At 53.7% G+C, this 21,388-nt stretch overlaps 2 protein-coding genes across 7 annotated transcripts in view; one reads left to right on the forward strand and one right to left on the reverse strand.

The window, feature by feature from the left end:
- TMCO4 (transmembrane and coiled-coil domains 4) overlaps positions 1 to 4,452 on the forward strand; it is a 105,767-nt gene extending 101,315 nt beyond the window's left edge. For all 6 annotated transcript variants that reach the window (XM_037828335.1, XM_037828332.1, XM_037828333.1 and 3 more), the window contains one exon: positions 3,342 to 4,452. In XM_037828335.1, coding sequence (XP_037684263.1) covers positions 3,342 to 3,734 — 393 coding nt within the window. In that variant the 3' untranslated portion in view covers positions 3,735 to 4,452. The remainder of the gene's footprint in view (positions 1 to 3,341) is intronic.
- Positions 4,453 to 5,135: 683 nt separating this feature from the next.
- Positions 5,136 to 18,316, reverse strand: HTR6 (5-hydroxytryptamine receptor 6). Its single transcript, XM_037828338.1, has 3 exons — positions 17,043 to 18,316; positions 7,364 to 7,522; positions 5,136 to 7,163 (listed from the first exon to the last, which is right to left on the reverse strand). The coding sequence occupies exons 1-3, from the start codon at positions 17,754 to 17,756 to the stop codon at positions 6,714 to 6,716; spliced, it is 1,323 nt and encodes a 440-aa protein (XP_037684266.1). The 5' UTR covers positions 17,757 to 18,316; the 3' UTR covers positions 5,136 to 6,713.
- Between the last annotated feature and the right edge of the window lie 3,072 nt (positions 18,317 to 21,388).

Consider the following 21,388-nt stretch of genomic DNA (forward strand, 5'->3'; position numbering starts at 1 on the left):
TGGAGGTCTCATGAAATAGGCAGAAGGATCCCCATTTTATAGATGGGGAAACTGAGCCTGCAGGCGGTAACACAGCAAGGGAGTGGTAGAACCAGGTGAGCCTGGGGGACCTACTTCAGGGCCTGGGCTCCTAACTACTGCATCCGTTCTGCCCATGGCCATGCACTCTTAGCTCCAGCCAGCAGCCTCTGACTCCACCAATAAACTTATCACGTGCATGAGCTCGCTGAATCCTCACAGCCAGCTCTGCAGTGGGTGACTTTATTAGCCCCACTTAACAGATGGGGAAACTGAGGCCCAAGAGGAGAAGGACCCCAAAGTTGCCTGGTAGGCTTGGAAGGAGTTGTAGGGGCAGGCCGAGGTATGCCCTCCACCCCGTGGCAGGAAACAGGAAGTGCTGAGGCCACTTCCTACGTGTGTGTATCCAGGACCTGCTGTGTCCCCACGCGGGGCCGGGAAGCAGAGGTAATTTAGTGGTCCCTGCTCTCGGGGAGCCCACAGTCTAGCAGGGAACATGATCGAGTGAGTGGGGTTGAGTGAGGGCTTCCACGGGAGGGCCCCTAACCCGCCTGGGAGGGTCGGGTCCCGTCCCATGGGCTGTGGACAGGCAGCAGGTTTCAAGCGAGACAGCCAAGGAGATGGTCACAGGCTGGACTCCCCATCAACATCAGCCAAGCCAGAACTTTCCACCGTTAAGAGGAGATTCTTTTCCCGCTAGCCCCAGCCCTGCTGTCTCATCCCTCTGGCTAAGCGTAAAATTGGAATTCTGCTGACAACCTCTCCCCCCTGGGTCTTTGCCAAACAGCAGCTCAGGGACTCAGTTGGCTGAAACCCTGGCCAATTTGTCACCGAGGAGGACTGGAGCTGTGTGTTCTAGAACAGCTGCACCATGGAATTTCTACCTGGAATCAGCTCAGCCAGTGACCACAAACACCCCCTACCTTCCTGGCCTGCCTGTTTCCACAAAGCCCTGGTACTAACCCTTCACCAACATGAAAATCGTTTAGCGAGGTAGTTCTTGTTTGTCCCTGTGGGCCTGAGGTTTTTAACAGGACTTGGGAATTAGGCTCCCAAATGGAGCAGCCCAGCTAACTCCCTACTCTCCATCCCCCCTTCCAAGGAGGCGACAGGAAGGGAGCTCATATTTATGAAGCACCTACTCTGCCGGGGACTGTGCCTTGTGGTCTGTATTATTTCCTCCCGCCAGCCCTCTGAAGTGGGTATCACAAACTCTAATCGAGCAATGGCCCTATAAAAGCGTTTTGGGTCATTTGTGGAACATGAGAGTAAGAGGAGGCAGCATGGGCCCCGGCCAAGTGCCCAGCCCTTGAACCCCTTGTTGCAGACATTCAAGGTGGATTCCATGATCCTCGTATGGATGGGGAAGCTGGGGTTCAGAAAATTTAACAACTCACCCAGTCTCTTCGCTAGTAAGAGACAGGGCCGTGGCTGGAACCCCGGTTTCTCAGATTCCAAACTCAGGTTCTTTCTAGAGCCATGGAAGGGCTCTGGCCCCACCTCACTCTCCACCCCGAACCCAGGGACCTGAAAGGCCGCTTAGGGGTGCGTGTGTGTATTTTCACTGGAGACCGTTTAAAAGCATTTGTAAGGAAGGGAACAAAAAGTAGTCAGGTCCTGGTCATGAGAAAATAACAACACTGCCCAGGACAGTCTTTTGTGTTCTTGAAAATTCGTTTGAATAACCCAGTGTGATTCGTGATTCAGATGGAAATGCAGCTATTACCAGCCCAGACTCCATGCTGTTTCCTGAGGTTACCAACACAGACTCCCCAGTGTTTTGCTGTCTTCCTTTTAAATAAAAACCTTTTCCTTCAGCCTGAAAGGTATGTCCTCTCTTGGGCTTGCCTGTGGCACTAAAGCAGGCCCCCAAGCTACCCAGGAAGAGCACAGGGCTCCATGTGAAGGAGCAGGTCTGAGCTCAGCAGCCTCCATGTGCTGCATCTCAAGCACAGCCCAGTGGCTTTGCTGTCCACAGGCTGTGTGTCATCAAGCAAACCACTGCTCCTTTCTGGGCTTCACTTTCTTCATCTGTAAAATGAGAAGGATCTTTGAAGCCCTCCCCTCGGTCCCCACTGACTTTCTATGAAAGAGCACAGGCTTTAGAGACAGCGCTGGATTCAGATGCCACCTCTGCTACTTTGTAGCCATGTGACTGTGGGCAAGTCACTTGACTTCTCCATGGCCCAGGGTCTTTATCTGTAGAGTGGCAATTAGCAGTCAACATTTGTCAAGAGAGTATGCCCAATAAGCTCATTTGCTGCAATGTATTAAAGACCTACTATATGTCAGGCATTGTCCATTATTACAGTTAGGCAGCAGGCATTCCAGTCCCACTCCTCCTCTTCACTTGCTGACACGTGCCAGCACAAAGATGGGGGTCTATTTTATGAGGAGGGCAGTAGGCACTCCTGCATCCTTGACCCTTATCTTAATTAAGAGTCAGTTGCATATAACAGAGGCCCAGCTAAAATAGTGAACATGTAGTCTTCAGGGACCCAAATTCCCTCTGCCACGCTGTTCTGCCTTTCTCCACAGGCCAGTTCATGGCCCAAAATGGCTGCCTAAGCTCTGGCCATCACCTCTGAATTCCAGCCAGCAGGAAAGAGGAAATGGGGGGAGAAGAACATCTCCCCCCTTTTAAAGAAACTTCCAAGGAGCACCACATAACACCACTGCTTTATCTTATTAGCCAAAACTTGTCACAAGGCCACATCTAGCTGCAAAGGAGGCTGGGGCAGTGCTCAGCTATAAATGGGAGTTCCTGTGACTAAGAAGTGAGTTTATTCAGAAAGTCCCTTGCAATCTGTGCATCTCTTTATTTTCAGTTTCCTGACATCACCTCCTTTTATCTCACAGCAACCCTCTGATGTAGCTACTGTTACTGTCCCATTTTACAGCTGAGGCAACCAAAGGGACAGAGGATTAAAAGGACTTACCTGAGGGATAAAGGGACTTATCTGAGGACCCACGGTTGGTGACAGCAGAATCCTTCCACTGTAGCCTAAGGCCACAGGCAGAGAAGGAGATCAGCAACACCCCACCCCCCAACTTTCTATCTATTAGGAGATTCCTTCCTAACCCAGAGGACCCAGATTTTTGAGAGAAGCTTCCTTCATCTTTATTTAGTAAGTTCTAGACCAGCCTTGAACCTAGAGGCATCCCATACCACTCTGGATCTGAGAGATAGTGAGAGTCAGAGTTTGGGGAGTTTTGGCTGAGAACACCGAGGGAGGGGGGAGGCCCAGGAGCTGAGCTTGGAACCCCAGGGAGGACTGGGTGCTGCTCACCCACCATGGCCCTCATTCTCTGTCCTCCTGCAGGTCAGTGGCCACTTGGACTATGCCAAGCAGATGGACGTCATCCTGCAGGCCGTGGGCATCCACACCAAGCCGGGCTGGGATGAGAAGGGTCTCTTGCTGGCTCCAGGCAGCCTGACCCACGAGGAGCCTCACCAGGGGACAGCCACCTCCTCGTCAGGCAAGACCGCCGGCCAGGCTGGGCCAGCCCAGGGCCCCACACCAAGAGATGCCCCCATAGCGGCCACATCCACTGACCCCAGCCAAGCCCAGATGCCAACAGGGCTGGACCAAGCTGAAGGGGCTTCCCTTCCCAACACCCCCAGCCCCACCGAAAGCCCCCATGCCTGCAGCCATGGCGTGGGTCCCAACCCACTGGGCTGCCCCGACTGTGCCAGGGAGACGCAGGGGCCCTAGTGGGGTTGCCGAGCTGCCTTCCCCAGTTTCTATGTGCCACCCTCATCCCCTCCATCAGGGTCTCCCACGGGAGCTCTGAAGGAGGGGAACCTCCAGAAGTGCCTTTCCTGAGCTGAAGGAATTGAAATTGGAAGAAGGGGCACTTGTATGAAGAAAACTTTCCCTCCCTGGGGAAGCAAGGCCAGAGACCTTGAAAATCAACCAACCATTGTTCAGAGCCCCGGGACTTGAAACCAGTGGTGGGCTTCACATCCCAAATGGGGGATCTGGCTGTCCATCAGGAGGTCCAGGGGGCATTCTGGGGCCAGAGGCCCCCATTCCTCCACTCTCCCCGGGCTACAGAAAAGCCAGGTTTCCTGCTCTTCCATCCACAGTCCAGGGTACCCGCAAGCCCCAGCCCTACCTGCTGGCTCCTCCAGGGCTCCTGGGGGTGATCCTGTAGGCCAGAGCAGTGCAGGTGGGAGGTGGGCAGCTTACATTCCCTGCTCTCGAGAGAGCTGCATATGCACAAGTACTGGGGGTGTCAGTCACATAACTGTGATGGGAATGGTGCCCCTGGACATAATTGTGAGGGTGCATGGTGAATAAATGCTGAATCAGCATTCACTGTGTGTGGGAACTGGGCCTGGTGACAAGAATGGATTATAAAGGGAAGGATTTCCTGTAACAGGAACAGGGGTGATAACAATAATCAATATAATAAATAATATTGATAACAGCTACCAGTTGATTATTTACCATGTACCAAATGCTTACAGGGATCATCTGTGTTGACCCTCACGACAACCCTATGAGGTAGATGCGGTTATTATCTGCATTTGACACTGGGGAAACTGAGGTCCAGAGAGGTTATGTAACCTGTTCAGGGTCACACAGCTGGACAGTGGTGGAGACAAGCCCCCAACCGCAGTCAGTTGGACTCCAGAGCCCGGGCTTTTAGATGTAGCTTTTATCTACATCCATGGGAACCTTCCCTTTTGTTCCTGCCACTGTCCATGAGCGACAGGGCAAGAGATCATTCTCCCCCATTGTGTAGACAGGGTAGCCAAGTCGCAGGCAGAAAGTAATGATGAGCTCTGAGGGGGGCGGGGGCATTTGTCACAGAGCATCGGCGCTAGATCATCCATCCCCAGAGGTACGGGTTTGTTTAGTCATCCAACAAATATTTACAGAAGTCCTGAGGCTGCTGTTTCCATGTGCTCACACCACGCATGGAAAACTGAGGCCCCAAGAGGGGAAGTGACTTTCCTGAAGTCCCAAAGCAAATTGGGGCAAAGTCTGGAACAGAAGCCAGAACACCTGTGCTCAGGGTCGCTTCCCACTACACCCGCTGCTTCCCAAGCCCCGCATGGCCCCTCGAGTGAATCCAGCACACACCAAAGTCACAGCCTTCAGCTCGTGTTTATTGGGGGTCACTTGGGCAGGCCTGGGGGCAGAGGCAAGCCCCACAGGCACCTTGGCCCCTCTGTGGCCAGGCCAGGACCAGAGTTAAGTCTAATCAGCACCAAGGAGAGCACCGGGCCACAGCGGAGGGACCAGGGAGTTTGAGATGATGGAATTTTGGTGGGGGGTGGTTAAAAAAATACAAAACGCCCAGTCTGAAAAGGTAAACTGTGGGGACCAACAGCCTACACACACCCATCAAAAACAAGCCCCCTGTGCCAGGTCCCACCTGCCTGCTGGTGGCCCCAACCCATGCCAGGAACAGCGTCTCGTTGCCTCTGCTTTGCTGGCCCAGGTGACCACCATTCCCATTTCCCTCACTGACCCCTGGGGAGGCCAGAAGGAGGTGGGCCAAGGGGCTGGTTCTGTCTCTTTGGGCAGGTTCCCTTCTACATCCAAGGAAGCCCGGGTAGAGGAAAGCCATCCCTGATGCTGAGCAAGGAACCTCCAGCTGCCCGTCTGCTCCCAGCAGACACACTGCAGCAGCTTGGGAGCTGGAAGGGGTCCCCACCCAGCACCCAAAACAAGGAGTTGAAAAACCAGAGTCAGGTTGTGGGAAACTGGGCTGGGGCTGAGGAGGAAGAGGAAAACGTCAAAGGGCATGGGTACAAATAGCCTTCCCAACCTACAGAGGCTGGACATCCAAGAATTATAACAATAGCACATACCACTTACTGACCACCCGCTGGGTGCTGGGCAACCTGTACACATTGTCCTCACTCCCAGGACAACCCTGTGAGGTTGGCATCGTTACCCCATTACGTACATGGAATAACCAAGGCCCAGAGAGGTTAAGAAACCTGTGCACGGCCCCACGGTCAGTAAGTAGTGGAGCAGAGATTCAAATTAATGCCTGGCCAAACTCCCAAACTCAGGTGCTTTTCTGTGCTGCCAGGTGAGAGAGACAGCCATCTGAGCAGCTGGCAAGTTCTAAAACTTTTTCCAGAAAATCATACGCAGGGTTATAGATGATCCAAGTCAGCACATCGCAGATTATAATGTCCATATGAAGCACCCAGGGATCTTGTTAACATGCAGATTCTATTCAGCACATTTGGGGTGGGGCAAGGATGTGCATTTTTAACAAACTCCTAGGTGAAGCCAATGCTGATGGTGTGTGGACTAGGCTTGAGTAGCGAGGGATTCGGCCAAGCACTAATCCATCTCTGTAGACAGAGGCATTGCCTCCTACCGAGCCTGATGAACTGTGCAAAGGACATAATGGTTTTCATGCAAATCTGAACCAAGAGGTCCTTCTCTCCAACTCCCAGAGTCCTCCAGTCATTCTCTACACACATCCACAAGTTGTACTCAACAATGGAACATCCTTGAGAAAACAGTATCTGCGCCAGTTACAATCCCCAGAGATAGGAGACCTGAAGTAGCAGTGGGGGGCTGGCTCAGTGCACCCTGTTGGAGCACAGAAGGCTCCAAGGAGACCTGCAGAGGCCTCAGCTTTAGCCAAGAGCTGGCCTCAGGCCTTGGGAACTTGGTACCATCCAATCCATCTCCCGACTGGCCAGCTCCAAGCCTGGCTCAGGTCATGGGGGTACCAAGCGGATGCAGCCGCAGCTCGGGCTCCGCAGGATCAACGTCGAAAAAGTTGACAGCAGCAGCAGCCCGGGCAGGCGGCAGAGGCTCCCGGGTCGCCTCTCCAGGCAGCAGCAGCTGGGCCGTGAGCTGCAGGCCCGAGGAGCCGCCCGAGTCTGGGTCAGAGTCTGAGTCCGAGTTGGGTGGCAGGGGTAGGGGCAGCACTTGCTGCAGGCTCAGGCCCGGCCGGGGGCCGCTGTGTGAGGTTCGCATGGAGGGGGAGGCAAGGCTGGCCCGGTGCTCCCAGGGGAAGCAGGGGCATGGCAGGAACCTGCCCAGGGCCCTCTTGAAGTCCCGCATGAAGAGGGGGTAGATGATGGGGTTCATGGTGCTGTTACAGTAACCCAGCCACGTGAGGACATCGAAGGGCCCCGGGGAGATGCAGTCACACACGGCCTGGGGGCAGGGTGGGGTAAGGCGACACATCACACCATGTCCCGAGGAAGGTACCCAGGACACTCTACCCAGCATGGACGAAGCAGAGACACAGAAACATAAAAACCAAGAGAGGACACCCACCCACCCACCTCTACGCTATGTCTGGGTGGGGTCAACCCAGCAAGGCCTGGACTCACCTGCTCCTGCAGTGGCATTACCTGAGCTATGTTGGCTACAAAGAAGGGCAGCCAGGTCACAAAGAACATGCCCAGCAGGATGCCCAGCGTCAGGCTGGCCTTCAGGGCCTTCGTGCTGTGCTTGGTGGCCAAACGCCTGCTCTCAGCTGACTCCACCCCCGGGCGTGGGGTCTTCGGCACCTGCGGAAGGGAAGGCCGCATGGGTCAGCTGAGAAAGAGCCTCAGGCTTAACCGAATCCCAGTAGACTGAGCCTCAATCCCAATTCTAAATTGAACCCTAAGATCAGCAACAAACTGAGTGCTGGTCTTTGGCGGAGCCCCAAATACAGTCCTGGACTGAGGTCTGACCCTGGCCCCAGACAAAGCCTAGACTGTGGTCCTAGGTCAAGCACTAATACCTATCATAGGTTGAGCCCTACATATCCTGAGCCTTGACCATGGACTCAGGCTAAGCCCTAACCATAGCCCCAGACTCAGCCTGGATGTCGGCAATAGACTGAGCCCTGATCCTGCTCCTACACTAAGCCCTGACCCTTACTCAGTATTTCACAAGGAGCTCTAGGAAGTGCCATGAGACAGAGAAATGCTGCCCCAAACACAAACCAGAGTGATTCTGAAGAACCTCCAAAGGAAAACAACACTCAACACAGGTCATGCATATTTCATGAGCCCAGCACCTTCCAAAGCACAACAAGAATTAGTTGGAATTGAACAGTACTTTAAAAAAAAGAGGACCTGCTTGCTGTGAAGATCTTGGTAATCTCTTTGTATGTGGATTCTCCTCATATTTTGGAGGAATAGTTTTGCCCATGCCATTACTCACATACTCCACAAAGCAGAAGTGCTTTTTTGAAAATGTATGCACAAAGCGGACGTTCACAATGAAATCTGTTATAAATTACCAGAGCCGCTGGTAACCTTGGCATCGTACAACTCAAATTATACTGTGGACTGTCAGGAATCTCCATTCTCAAACACGAACTTCAAGAGCGGCAAAGTGGAAGAGGGAAGTGGAAGACAGAAGCTGCGCCACAGCCGCCTTTGGAAGGAGAACATGAGCTGGGGAGGTTAGAATTGGACTTTACAAACTGAGGACCAGTCATCCTAAAACATTAACAGGCTCTCTGAACTGGATGGTACTTTAGCCCAATGGTTCTCTTAACATTTTTTTAAGTTCATAAGCCCCTTAAGATTATAATGAATTCTATGGAAAATAAAAAAAAAACCTCCCAGAAAATAAAAACATGTAAATTTTTATACATACACACGATCCCCACATTTCCAGAGGATTCAAAGGCCTATCCATGAAGTCTATCCATGAGGCTCCTAGGGGGTCCATGAAACTGGGACGTGAAGCCCTCCTCTAAACCACGTGCTGTAATCCCTTTGGATTTTCATATGTCATATGTCCACAAGATGAGACCCATCTGTATTTACAATTTAAGAGAATACCCATATCCAAAGGTGTGTAGAATTCATCATGAACTATGCAAAGGGAGCATGCTGCCTGGGAACACAGCTGGAATTTGAAAAGCAGGGATTTCCCCAGCACTTCCTAAACTGCCTAAGAGCCCAGATTAGTTCTTGAGGCACCAGAGGTGGATTGAGTATGGGGAGATGAGAAGGTAAGGAGGAGGCAGGAAGGAAACCAGATTCCCAGACAAACTTACCCAGATGGAAAGGGGGCGGAGGACACAAAGCCAAGAAGATGTGTCATCCCCAGGGAGCATCAACGCCATCTCCCACCCACTGTCACGCACACAGATTCTCCTTCCAGCCCGTGTCTCTTTCCAGCCTCCTCCGGGAATCCAGAGTTAGTGTCCTGTCCATGGTGCTGAAACCCAAACTGTCTTTCTATAGGAGCAGGGGGGCCTGGTATTGGATCTAATTCTGGAATGGTGGGGGCGGGGAGGAGACAAAGAACACTAACTCCCACCCCTCCATGTGTTTATCCAGGTGAAATCTGATTATATTGAATATCAAGGGCAAATTCACAAATGGGGAGCTTAAGGCATTTGATTTCTCCCTTAATCTTGAGGGGCAGCATTGTATGGAGGTGATCTGGCTTCAAAACATGCTTCTACCACTTACTCACTTTGTGTTCATGAGAGAGCCTCTGTTTCCACGTAATACTCAGTCTATGGAGTAACCATGAGACTATGGATAATGAATGAGCGCAAGAGTTTGACAGAGAGTAGGTGCTAAATGCATGGCAGCCACGACGTTGGGTGGGTGGTATGTGTATGAGGTCAGGTGGTTTTCAGCACCCTTGGGGGACCCTGTCCTTCTGACATCACCTCTGGCCTCGCCAAAGCAGCACTGGCCTCAGGACAGATGTTCTGACTCGCCATGCTGTAGTGTGGGCTCCAGGACAGTCAGCATCTCTATAGCTATGGAAGCTCTCCTTCCCTACACTTCTTCCTAAGTCTGGCCCCACAGCAAGGGTGCAAGGGAGGAAAAGAGGGTCCTCTTTTCTCTCTCCTCTTCCAGTTTTCTCTCTTCCCAGGTGGACTCCATATGCCCTCCACGGCCCCACTATGGTCAGCCTTCCTGCTTTCCCAAAGACTCTCTTAAGATTTGTCATGACTTGTCAGACTGCTGCCATCAATGGGGACAGACAATATGGGATTGGGGAGACACGTCTACAGAAGGCCCCCTCTCTGACCCTGGTGGCCTGGGGAGGGGGAGAAGGGGCAGCCCTGATCTTGGCACAGCTCTGGGCACCGGAGAACTGAAGCATCTGGGGACATACATGGAGAGAGGATCATGGGGGTGGGGAGGCTCCAGAGAAGGGGGTGAAGATGAGTTCAGATTCTGATTTCCACTCTAGTCTTCCTGGGAACAACTCCAGGTTTTTCTTTTTCCACTTCTCCTCAAAGAGTTGACCCAAGAACATAGGTAGCTGGAAAAGAGAAGGAAACAGGCACAGGGAAGGGACCTTCCTGAGGTCACACTGCACTGGTACAAGGCTCAAACCAAGGCCCCAGTGACTCCAAATCAGAACCCACATCCTCATTTAGTGAGCACTTATTGAGCATCAAGCACTTTATGTTCATTCCTTCATTCAGTCTTGTGTGAGGCTGGCATTATTGTCCACATTTTGCTGATGAGGCCACAAGGCTCAGAGAGGTTGAACAATTGCCAGGTAAATGTTGAGTCCGGGATTCAGTCATTTTTGAGTCAGAAACTGCACTGCACTGCTTCCATGTTCAGGGTTTGCATCCACAAGGCACAGTCAGTTACAGAAGCCCCACCTCTGTCACCAAGAGGCCCTCATGGAGCAGAAGCCAACAGCAACCACCAGCCCACACCCTGGGGTCTGGCTCATGCCAGCCTCACCCACCCCAGTTCACCAGCCCCCCATTCTCTTTGCTCTGTAACTGCATCCTGACCCCCTCGAGGACACGTTCTGCTATTTGTGTGTCTCTTACACGTGTCCAGGGCAGGTGTCACTGTCAGAGTGTAGCTGTCCAGAGAATGATCTGGCAGTGCCCTTCCACCTGGCAATTCCACTTACAGGTTCCTCTGTTCAAGAAACACCTTTATCTGAGTTTCTACACTTAGCATACATGAGAACGTGCACCAGAGGAAAACACTGGAAATGGCCAAAGTGCCCATCAAAAGGAGTGTGGTTAGATAAACCAAGTACATACCCTTTATGGAATATTACATAGATGTTTAAAAGAATGAACAGGTCAACTAGAAAGGTCTCCAAGATGTGTTACGTGATAACAGTAACAAGAGCTACAGCATGATTCCATTTATTTAAAAAATACACAAAACAAAACACTGAGCTTCTCTAGGTACACATACAAATATGCAAACACATAGAGGAAAGACTAGAAGGACATATCCTAAATAGTTAATATAGTGCCCCTGGGAATGGAAGGTGATTGGATGGAAGCCAGGGGAGGGGGGCTGTCTTTTATTTTATCTCTTTCATTGGCTTTTTATTTGAAAATGTTTTCAGAGATCAGGGGGGGATTCCCTTGTATAATTTTTTTGAAAAATTTACACTTATCTAATCCTAGTGAGGAGGTTACCAGCACAGACTCTGGAGTCGGCCTGCCTGGGTTCAAATCCTGGCTGTGTTACTAGCTCGCTGAGTGACCTTAGGCAAGTTGCTTCACCTCTCTGTGCCTCGGCATTCTCATCTGTAAAATGGCCATTATAACAGCCTCAGCTTCATTGGGTTGTAGCAAGGAGAAAGTTACCAAGACAGTGTCCAGGATACAGTTAGCATCAGGTAAGGATCAGCCCCGGCCCTTGCTGTCACTGCTCTCAGCATCCAGCTCAGCTCTGAGATAAAGGTGACGATGCTGCTGGTGGAGGTCATGGTGATTTTCTTTCTAGAAAGAAAGCCTCTAGAAAGGCTCAAAGGGGGAGGTCCCCAGAACCATCTATTTTACCACCAGGAGGGAAGGAGAAGTGCTAACATTTGCTGAGCACCTACTATGTGCCAGGTACTTTATATTACTGTCTCGTTGATTCCTCAAACAGCCTTAGATGCCAGGCATCACTACCCCTGGGGTTTGGGGAGGAGAGATGACTCACCCAAAGTCATCCAGCTGTGAAGGAAAAGAGTTAGGATTTGAACCCACGATTGGCCCAACACCCAAGCTCCCCCAAGCCTGGGACTGCGCCAGGCCTGGTGCCCCAAGCAGCAGCCGAGACCGCCACCTGCCCCACAGCTTCTCGGTCGCCCCCCACCCTGCTCCGTGGTGTCTCTGTGAGCACAGCCCGCTCTGGGGAGGAGGGGGCCCAAGACGGGAGGGAAGATGGAGCACGGAAGCAGAGGAGGTGTAGCTGGGCCAGGGAGGGGAGAAGAGGTGGGGGAGGAGGAAAAGGAGGAGAAATGAATGAGAGAGGAGAAGGGCCGAGGAAGATGGGGAAATTTAAAAGGAAGGAAGAGGATGGGAAGAGGTGAGGGACTGAAGGATGGGGGACTTCCGAGAAGGGGACAAATAGGAGGTAAAGAGGAAGAAGCTGGAGAGAGGGCGGACGGAGCACAGAGACAGAAATCACAGCAGAGAGAAGGAGGCGGAGACGGCGGCGAGACGCTCCCAGCCGGGTCTCCTGCTCCCTGAGAGGCTGTGAGCTCCCACGCTGCCCTGACACACTGGACCTTCCAGAATCATCCAGGCAGAGCACCCTCCCCTCCGCCAGGCACACACCTTGCACACGCACACACACACACCTGCCCACCTCCCTCACCCTAATGCCACTGCCCCTCACAACCCTCCCTCCATCCCCTTCTTCACAGCCCCGTCAGCACACCATCCAACAAGCAGCTTCTAAAAATGCCATTTATCTAAATAGGTATACGTGAGGAGGAGGGGAGGATGCTCAATCCAGGGGAACTGGAATTTCAAGGGACCTATTCCCAGGGAGGCTGGATTGGGGGGGACAGTGAAGGACACACTGAGGCTGAGAACAGTGGGCAGGGGTCTGACATATTCCTTCCCTCATCAGTTCCTTTAGGCCCAGGCACAGAAAGGGCCCCTGGGACAGGCCAGCTCGGGTGGGAAGGAAGGAGGGGTCATGGCCCTGGAGGCCAGGGCAGGGCAGCATTCCAGAAGCAATTCCCAAAAAGTACACCATTCTCCAGGCAATAAGGGAAATAGGCATGCAGAAGGCCTGCTTAGGAGCCCAGTGGTTTGGGAAGAAAGGAAGAGCTGGGGTCTGGCACTTCCACATTTAAACCAAGAGAATGGACTTTCTAGAAGGGGGAGGAGTCAGAATGGACACATTTCTGGCTTGGGAGGCCTAGGGGTCACACTGCTCGGAGGCACGGTGCTGGCCTCAATGACCCTTGAAGACTCCTCCCAGCCTTTGGTCTCAGAGATCAACGTGATTTCTTTGCCTCACTTTTCAAACACATACGCGGCGAATAATAACCGTTGCCCATTTCCCAGCTTGAGCCCCATAGCACTCCTCATGAGAGTGTTTTGGGATCGAGGTCTGTCTCCCCGACAAGGACACAGATTCCAGGAGGGCAGGATCCTGTCCGTCCAATGCACCATCCCAGCCATAGCCCAGAACAACTGCATGTAGCAGCTACTTGGTAAATGTCACTCAGCAAAGGAATTAGTGTGATAAAAAGCTTAAGCTCTGTCGGCTACAAGAGCCAATTCCAAAGGGTGTGGGGAGAAAAGGAAGCAACGTGCAGAGAGATGGAATTGCAGGTGGGGTGGAGCACTGTGTTCTTTTTACTCCTTCCATACACAGGTATTGAGCCCCTACTGGATGTCAGCACTGTTTTAGATGCTGGGAATACAGCCGTAAATAAAAAGACAAACTCCCGCCCTCACAGAGCTGACATTCTAGGAGGGGGAAATAAACAATAAAGAAATAAACAGGTAAAGATAAAATGGGTCAGGTGGTGGTTAGTGCTACTACAAAAAGTAACTCAGGAAATTAGGATTTAGAGAGCACCAGGGGCAGGGCGGCAGTAGTACACTTGATAGAGAGGTTAGGGAAGCCGATTAAGCACAGGCCTGAAGGAAGTGATGGAAATTACAGGGGCCGGGCCATGTGGAGATGCAGGGAAAGGACATTCCAGGCAGCAAAGGCCCTGTGGCAGGAGTGGGCTTGGTGTGTCCAAGGGGCAGCAAGGAGACTGGTGTGGCTGAAACAGAAACAGCAATGGGGGTGGGGGGGTGGAAGGAAAAGAGGCCAGGCAAGGAGCAGAGGGCCAGAGCCCGTGAGAGGTGAGGCCACCGGAGTGGAGGAACAACAGGGCCAGACTTTCATTTTCAAGGGGGTCCCTCTGGCCGCTATGTAACAGACTAAAAGGAGCAAGAATGGAATCAGGAAGCTGTTAGGACACTGCCAGGCAGTAATCCAGGCATCAGAGATAGGGGACTCAGCCCAGGGTTTTAGAAGAGGAGAGATGAGACATGTCAGAGCCTGGGATGTGTTTTGAAGGTGGAAATAAGAAGACTGAATGTAGACAGGGAGAAAAAAACAGGGATCCAGGCTGCCTCCAAGGTTCCTGGCCTGAGCAACCAGAAGAATGGAGCTGCCATTAACTGATGTGAGGAAGACGGGGGCAGGACCAGGTCTGGGAGCTGGAAAATCCGGAGTTCAGTTTGGGGCATGTGAAGCAAGAAGCCCAGCTGGAGCTGCCCCTTCGGACGTCATCAGCATGCAGGTGGGATTTTCAGTCTTGAGACAAAACGAGGTCACTAAAGGAGTGAACGTGGGAAAAGAGGGAAGTGGTTGGAAGGCTGAGGCCCAGGGCTGCCACCGACAGGGACAGATCAGGAGGAACCAGTGAAGGAGGCCGAGAAGGCATAGCCAGGGTGGTGGGACAGGCACAGTGTGGGGGCCTGAAGACCATGTTTCAGCACCTGTCGCTGCCACGGTGGCAAACCAGCTTGCACAGGGACTTGGGCATCAGCCAGAGCTGAGCTTGGACCTTACTTACCAGCTGGGTGACCTTGGGCAAGCCACCATCCCTCTCTCTGACCTCAGTTTCCCCATCTGTAAAACAGAGATGAGGGTGGTACTTGCCCCATTGGGTTGTTTGGGGGATGAATAAGCTTAGCTCAGCCCAGTGAACTCCATTGTCAATGATGGACTGTAGTTAGTCCAATTATAAAAATGTTCTCTCATGAATTGTAACAAATATACCATACTAATGCAGGGTGTTAATAATAGAGTGTATATGGGAACTCTGTATTTTATCCAGGATTTTTCTGCAAACCTATCACTTCTCTAATTGAAATAAATGCTTAGCTCAGTGACTGGCACATAGTGAGCGCTCAAAGGCAGCGGGCTGCAGCTGTCAGCACCCCCCCCCACTGTGAGACCCCTGCCCAGGTGATCCTGCTCCCAGCCAGCGGGCTTCCTGGAAAGGGTCCCTGGGAAGCGGGAATCTCACCCCCCAACTCAATTTATGGCAGCAGATACTGATTTTCCACTTCTGGAAGAGATGGGAAGTTTGTTTCTTTTTTCCTAAACAAATTCACGAAAGTAAAAAGATGAGTGAGATGAGCTAAAGATGTTAAATCAATGTGAGTTCAGGTGGCTTCAGGGTGTGGGGGGAAGGGGGACTGGGAGTGTAGGGAGTAAGGCAGATATCCCAAGGCGGTTCCTAGATGCCTGAAGTTTGGGAAATGCTCCTTCCAAAGAATCCAGGGAGAGAGTGTGGATGACCTAGGACAGCCACCCCACCACAGAGGGACCAAGTCAGGGTCAAAGCCGCCTGCCGAGGCTTGGGAAGACTCTCCGGTGAGCACAGGTTGGGGGAGAGAGCAGGCCCTCCAGCCCACCCAGGCCCGGCCCTCCTGGTTGACTGGCCACCTACAGCACTGGGCTGTACTGCTTGGGGGCAACGGACGAGCTTCTCTGGGGGACCGCCGAGGAGGATGCCAGCCTTTCAACTACCAGAAAGTTCACCCCTCGGCCTAGTCCCTATTTACCAAGTGGCCCTCCCCCAAAGCACCCCCACCCTCCAGGAGCCTCCTCCACCTGAGGTTTCAGGAGGATGAGCTCACAGAGTCCGGCTGGAACCTTCCTCGTTGCCATGACCTAATTTTCCAGGGTTCAGGCCTGGTCTGTCTTCTAAACCCCCTTCCCGCTGGATGGACGACAAGACTTGGGTGCTGTGTGGCTTGGAGTGGCAAGAGCAGCCACTCTCTTCCTAGATGCTGCAGGACCTGAGCTAGGAGCACCTACCCCACTCCCAAGCAATTGCTGAGCACCCACCATGCACAGCGGGGATCAGAACCTACCCAGATATGCCCTGCCCTCCTGGAGCTTCCACTCAAGTGGGAGAGACAGACAATAAATATGTCAGCAAATAAACTGAGAACAACAGGGCAGGGGAGGGCAGATGGCTCTGCAGACAGGGAGGTCAGGGACCGCTGCTCCGAAGAAGTGACCCAAAAGCCTCCGAGAAGGAGTCAGGCAAGAGTTGCACTGAGGGAAGAACATTCCAGACAGAGGGGCCAAGTGCAGACTCCAAGGCAGAAGTAAGCCTGGGACTTTCTAGGAACCCATCAGAATAGCGGCGAGCCTGGAGCAGAGTAAGAGGGGGTGGGGAGGAGATGAAGCTGGAGAGGATGATGGGATCGGGTCAGGAGACAGGTTTCCTCCTCGTCTTGAGAGCAATGGGGAGCCACTGAAGGGTTTGAAGCAGGAAAGTAGCATGATCAGATTTTATTTTCTTTTTAATTGCTCTGGCTCCTGTGCAGAAAATAGAGAGTAAGTGGGTCAGGAGTGGAAGCAGGAGGAGCCAGTCGGAGTCTACCAAAGGCTCCCAGATGAGAAGTGATGGTGGCCTGGATCAGGAAGGAGATGGAGAGAACTGGAGAATTCAGTCCTGTACATACGTAGGAAGCCGCATCAAGAGGCCTCTCTCATGGATGGGGTGGGCGTGCCGGAGATGAATTATTCCTAAGTTTCTGGCTTGTGATGCCACAAAGGTGCTATTTGCCATGACAGGGAAGAGTGGAGGAGGAGCAGGTGGGAGAACCAAGATGCTCTGAATTCCCTGTGGCACAAGCTGTCTTCCTGAAGCATACCCCACATCCTGGGGGAACAGTGGGGCGGATATCCGGGCCCTGAGTCTGGGGTTCAGAAGAAAGAAGGGGGCTGGAAATAGTTGTTTAGAGGGCATATTAAGTGATGAGTGTTCAGCGGGAGCTCAAGGCCGCTCATTCCCTCCCTGGGCCAGCCCCGGGCATCCCAGTACCTGAAGCGTCTCCAAGGCCTGGCCGGGCAGGCCTGCGGCGAAGGAGGCCACCTGCACCGCCTGCTTGCGCGCGGTCAGCAGGATCCTGCAGTAGGTGAAGCAGATGGCGCCCGAGGGCAGGAAGAAAGTGAGGCCGGACGCCACGAGGACGAAGGGCAGGCTGGCCAGCAGGCGGCACTGGCCCGGGGCAGGGGCCCGCGCGCGGCCCAGCTCGTGCCAGCCCAGGAGCAGCGGCAGGAAGGAGGCGAGCGCGGCGACACTCCAGGCGCCCAAGACCAGGGCCAGGGCGCGCGGGGGCGTCATGCGCAGCTTGTAGCTCAGCGGCGAGAGGATGAGCAGATAGCGGTCCAGGCTAATGAGGCAGAGGTTAAGGATGGAGGCGCTGCAGCACATCACGTCGAAGGCGGCCCAGAGCAGGCAGAGGCTGCGCGCCAGCACCCAGCGCCCGTACACGGCGTTCAGCATGGCGGGCGGCATCACCACCAGCCCCACCATCAGGTCCGACGTGAAGAGCGACACCAGGAAGAAGTTGGACGTGTTGCGCAGCGCGGGCTGCGTGCAGATGAGCGCGATGAGCAACGAGTTGGCCGCCGCAGTCAGCGCGATGACCACACACAGCGCGGCCGCCACCCAGCCGCTGCCCCCCGGGCCCGGCGGCGGCCCCGACCCCCAGTCCAGGGTGCTGTTGTGGGCAGGGGCTGGCTCTGGGACCATGGGGGCGGAGGATGGAGGGCGAGGACGGGAGGCCCGAGAGGGGACTCGAGGACGCGGTAGGGGGAGCTAGAAGACAGGGTGAGGGGCGGCTAGTGAGGAGCAGAGACCCTTGGAAGACTGGAGGGTGGATGGGCGCCGTCGGGGAAGAACGGAACCCCCTACAGGGAAGGGTCCGGCGGGAAGATGGGGGCGGGGCCGCTGGGTTAAGCAGCGAAAAAGAGAAGGGAAAGAGGGTTTTTGCACACCCTCGGAAGTGGGGCAGGGACACCTGAAGCAAACGGACAAGAAGTTGGGGGGAGGGGGTGTGAACCTGATGGACTAGAGTCGCCTCCTGGGAGCGGACATAAAGTTAGGAAGACCGGAACACCACAGGCTGACTCTTGGAGGTTGGATGGACGCCCCCGCGTGGAAGCAGAGCCCCCTAGAGGGGGCGGGCGGTAAGATAGGGGCGAGGGTGCCTCGTCCTGGGGTAGAGACTAGGGAAGGTGGGATCAGGGCTAAGGGGCGGTCTCGAACCAGAGGCGAGCTCCCTGGAGGCGGGCGGGCATATGGGGGCGCTGGCTCGGGGGTCGCAGGGTGGGGGAGGCAGGTCTCAGAGCCAGCGCAGAGGCAGCCCTGGAGGGGCGGGAGGGAGGGCGCAGGCGGGTGCTGCGGGGAGAGGAGCAGCTGTCGCGCCTCCGCTCCCTCCCCACCCGGCCGCGGGATCGCCGGCCCGGCTCCCGCCTGCGCTCGGTACCTGGGGCGCTCGGCGCTGCTCCGCTGCCGGCGACTGCGGCAAAAGCCGCAGGGCTGCTAGAGGAAGAGGTGGCCGCGCGCCCGGGCGGCGGCGGGCCGGGGGCTCCCGAGCACAGGAGGCGCCGCGAAGGGCCCGCGCGTGCCGAGGAGCCGGTGGGCGCTGGCAGGAGCGCGCGGTCCCTGCGCGGTGGAGCCTGCGTCCCACCTCGCGATGGGCGGGGAGAGCCCGAGCCCCAGCCTCCTAAGGCGGGAGGCGTCCCGGGTACCCCTGACCTGTGAAGGGAAGATCCGGGCGCCCCCAGTCGCGCAGGGGTCGCCTCCCAGCCTGTGGCAGTGTCCTCACCCCCGGAGATCCTTCCCCAAGCCACGCGTGGCAGCGGCGCAGTCGGAACTCAGAGGAGGGAGCTGCGGGCCGCCTTTATCCAGGTACAGCTCCGAGGAGTGGGGGTGGGCCTGTCCACCCTCAGCGGGGTCACCACGCAAACCGGGGAGCCAGGGATTGGGAGATATTGGACAGATCGCTGGTCAGTCCTCAGTTGCTGTATCTGTAAAATGGGCTAATCGTTCCTGGCCTTCTCCCGGCTTAGTCTGAGCAGGAAGTCTTGAAGCAGCAGTAACTCCCTCCCCAGGAGCTTGCAAGCAGAAATCATCCTGTCCCCCAACTAAGTGCCCAACTAAGGCGCTAAGATAAAGTCTCTAACTTGGTGACACTCACATTCAACAAGAGTGAGAACAGATTCAGGAACCCCAGGCCCAGGGCCAGCGTCACTGCCGACAGAGGGGTAGTGCGGCACCCCCTGGGCATGACCCCGTGTATCTCTCCCCCTGGCTGAGAAGAATACCCAGCACTGCACAGATTAATGTCACAGAGTCCATCCATTCATCCAACAGATATTCACTGAGTGACTACTAGGTGTCAGGCACTGTTCCAGCCAATTGTGACACGCCAGTGACAAAACAGATCTCCCTTCGTGGAGCTTATCTTCTAGTGGAAGGAGACAGACAATAAGCAAGAAGCACAGCAAATGAGTAAAGTGATCATTGTTATGGGAAAAAGAAAATGTAGAGCGGTATAAGGGAGACCTGGGGGAGGGGGTCTTCATCCCATGTATAGAGCTCCTGCTCCGTCCCAGGGGCTTTATTATATCATTCCTACCCTACAATAACGCTGAGAGGTAGGTGTTAAACTGAGGCTCAGAAGCCAAGCCCCCCACCCCACCCCACCCCACCCCCCACCAAGGACACAGCAGCAAGTGGTCAAGCTGGACCCAAAACATGAGTCTGCCAAATGCCCAGGGCAGAGCGAAACCTCTGCAGATGGTCAGTGTACCTCCTGGCAGAAAGCTCAAAGCCTTGCAGCACCCAACCCAGCCCTACACTGATTGACAATGAGCCCCCTGGTCTTGCCCACAAGGGGTCTCTCCAGTAGTGGAGGAGGCCTGTTTTTCCCCAGCTCCCACGCTGCAAGGCCGCGGTGATTGCTGCCACGCCCCAAGGAGCAGGATGCAGTCCATCAAGCAAGCACTGGGCTGACAGTCAGGAAGTCCAGGCTCGGGGTCCCAGCTCTGCCACTTCCCAACTGTGTGGACTTGGGGGCAACAGCTCCATGTTGCTGGGTCTCCATTTTCTCCTATGTGATCACGAGCAGAGCAATGCACAACCCACTGGTGTAATCTGTCATTTTCACGATGCTGTCCACTTAACCTGTGGGTCTCATCTGTACAATGACAACAGGGACTCAGTGTTCCCAAAGGGTGAGTTCAGCCCTGTGGTAACTCCTTCAGCCTAGGAATTTCTGGTGTGAAAAACAGCAAACCTGAGAAGGAATGTGTAGGCTGGAATTTGGAGCCCACTTGACCTGAGTTCAAATCTCAATTCTGCTACTTGCTATGCAAACTTGGAAAAAGTCTCCTAAATTTCTATACCAGTAGAGATGTGAATGGAATGAGTATTTAAACTATTTAGCATAGAGGAGGTGCCTGTTAAATTTTAGCTTTATAAAAGTTAGCATATAGTCAGAGAGATGAGTCCCTGTGCTTTAGCTTTTCCAGTAACATTTTATGTCTTTTAGCTTTAAAAAGGCCTTAAAAAACCATGACACAAAGATTAATTATTTGGTAATTATTGGTAATAGATTCAAGGGTGTTTTGTGCTTTGTACTTTGCTACAATTTTAAAAAATAATTTTTCAAGATATGTGCCAGGGTGGTGGCGCCACCTTCTGGCCACATTGTTATCTTGAGATCTCATCTTTTTTGGAAGCTCCCTCCATGTGTCTCCTGACTTTGTCATTTCGCTCATGAAATAATAAAATCCTGGACTTCCTTAACATCTCAGAGTAGGGAGGCTTGATTACTTCTAGCCACGAGAGGAGACAGCCAGTGCCACAATGGGCCAGATGAGTCTTAGTCCTCTGCCCCAGACCTCCAGGCCTGTTAGTACATAGAGGACCAAGGGAAGCTCCTCATCATGGAGGTGGAGAAACTGAGGTTGGAGAGGGCATCAGGTCTGCCCGAGGCTACTCCTGCAGAGAGCATGGACCAAACTGGGAGCACTCCATGAAAGCAAAGGCTTTGATCTCTTTTGTTCACTGCTGTGTTCCCAGTGGCTAGATCAGTGCCTGGCACATAGTAGGTCCTCAATCAATATCTGCTCAATGAATGAATGAACATGATCAGTCCAACCACCAGCAGTTGTGGGCCATTCTCAATTAAAATAATAGCTGGCCCTTCAAGCACTCTAGGTGACTTGACTCATGTAATGCTTGGGAGTGAGGTGAATGTGATCAATATTTCCCACTTTACAGATGGGGAAACTGAGTCTCAGGGATCTTCAGCAACTTGCTCAAGGTTGCAAATAAGTGGCCAACCCAGGCAGACTGGATTTTCCCAGAGCTTG

Source organism: Choloepus didactylus, chromosome 2 (assembly GCF_015220235.1).
Source record: "Choloepus didactylus isolate mChoDid1 chromosome 2, mChoDid1.pri, whole genome shotgun sequence".
Classification (NCBI taxonomy): domain Eukaryota; kingdom Metazoa; phylum Chordata; class Mammalia; order Pilosa; family Megalonychidae; genus Choloepus; species Choloepus didactylus.

What these genes read in the sequence shown, in the direction of transcription:
- HTR6 (XM_037828338.1), bottom strand. Translation starts at nt 17,756, where the DNA reads ATGGTCCCAGAGCCAGCCCCTGCCCACAACAGCACCCTGGACTGGGGG. An exon ending in AGGCCTTGGAGACGCTTCAG is followed by an intron (nt 7,523 to 17,042) that starts GTACTGGGATGC and finishes TCCCTTCCGCAG; the next exon opens with GTGCCGAAGACCCCACGCCC. An exon ending in TTGTAGCCAACATAGCTCAG is followed by an intron (nt 7,164 to 7,363) that starts GTAATGCCACTG and finishes CCCTGCCCCCAG; the next exon opens with GCCGTGTGTGACTGCATCTC.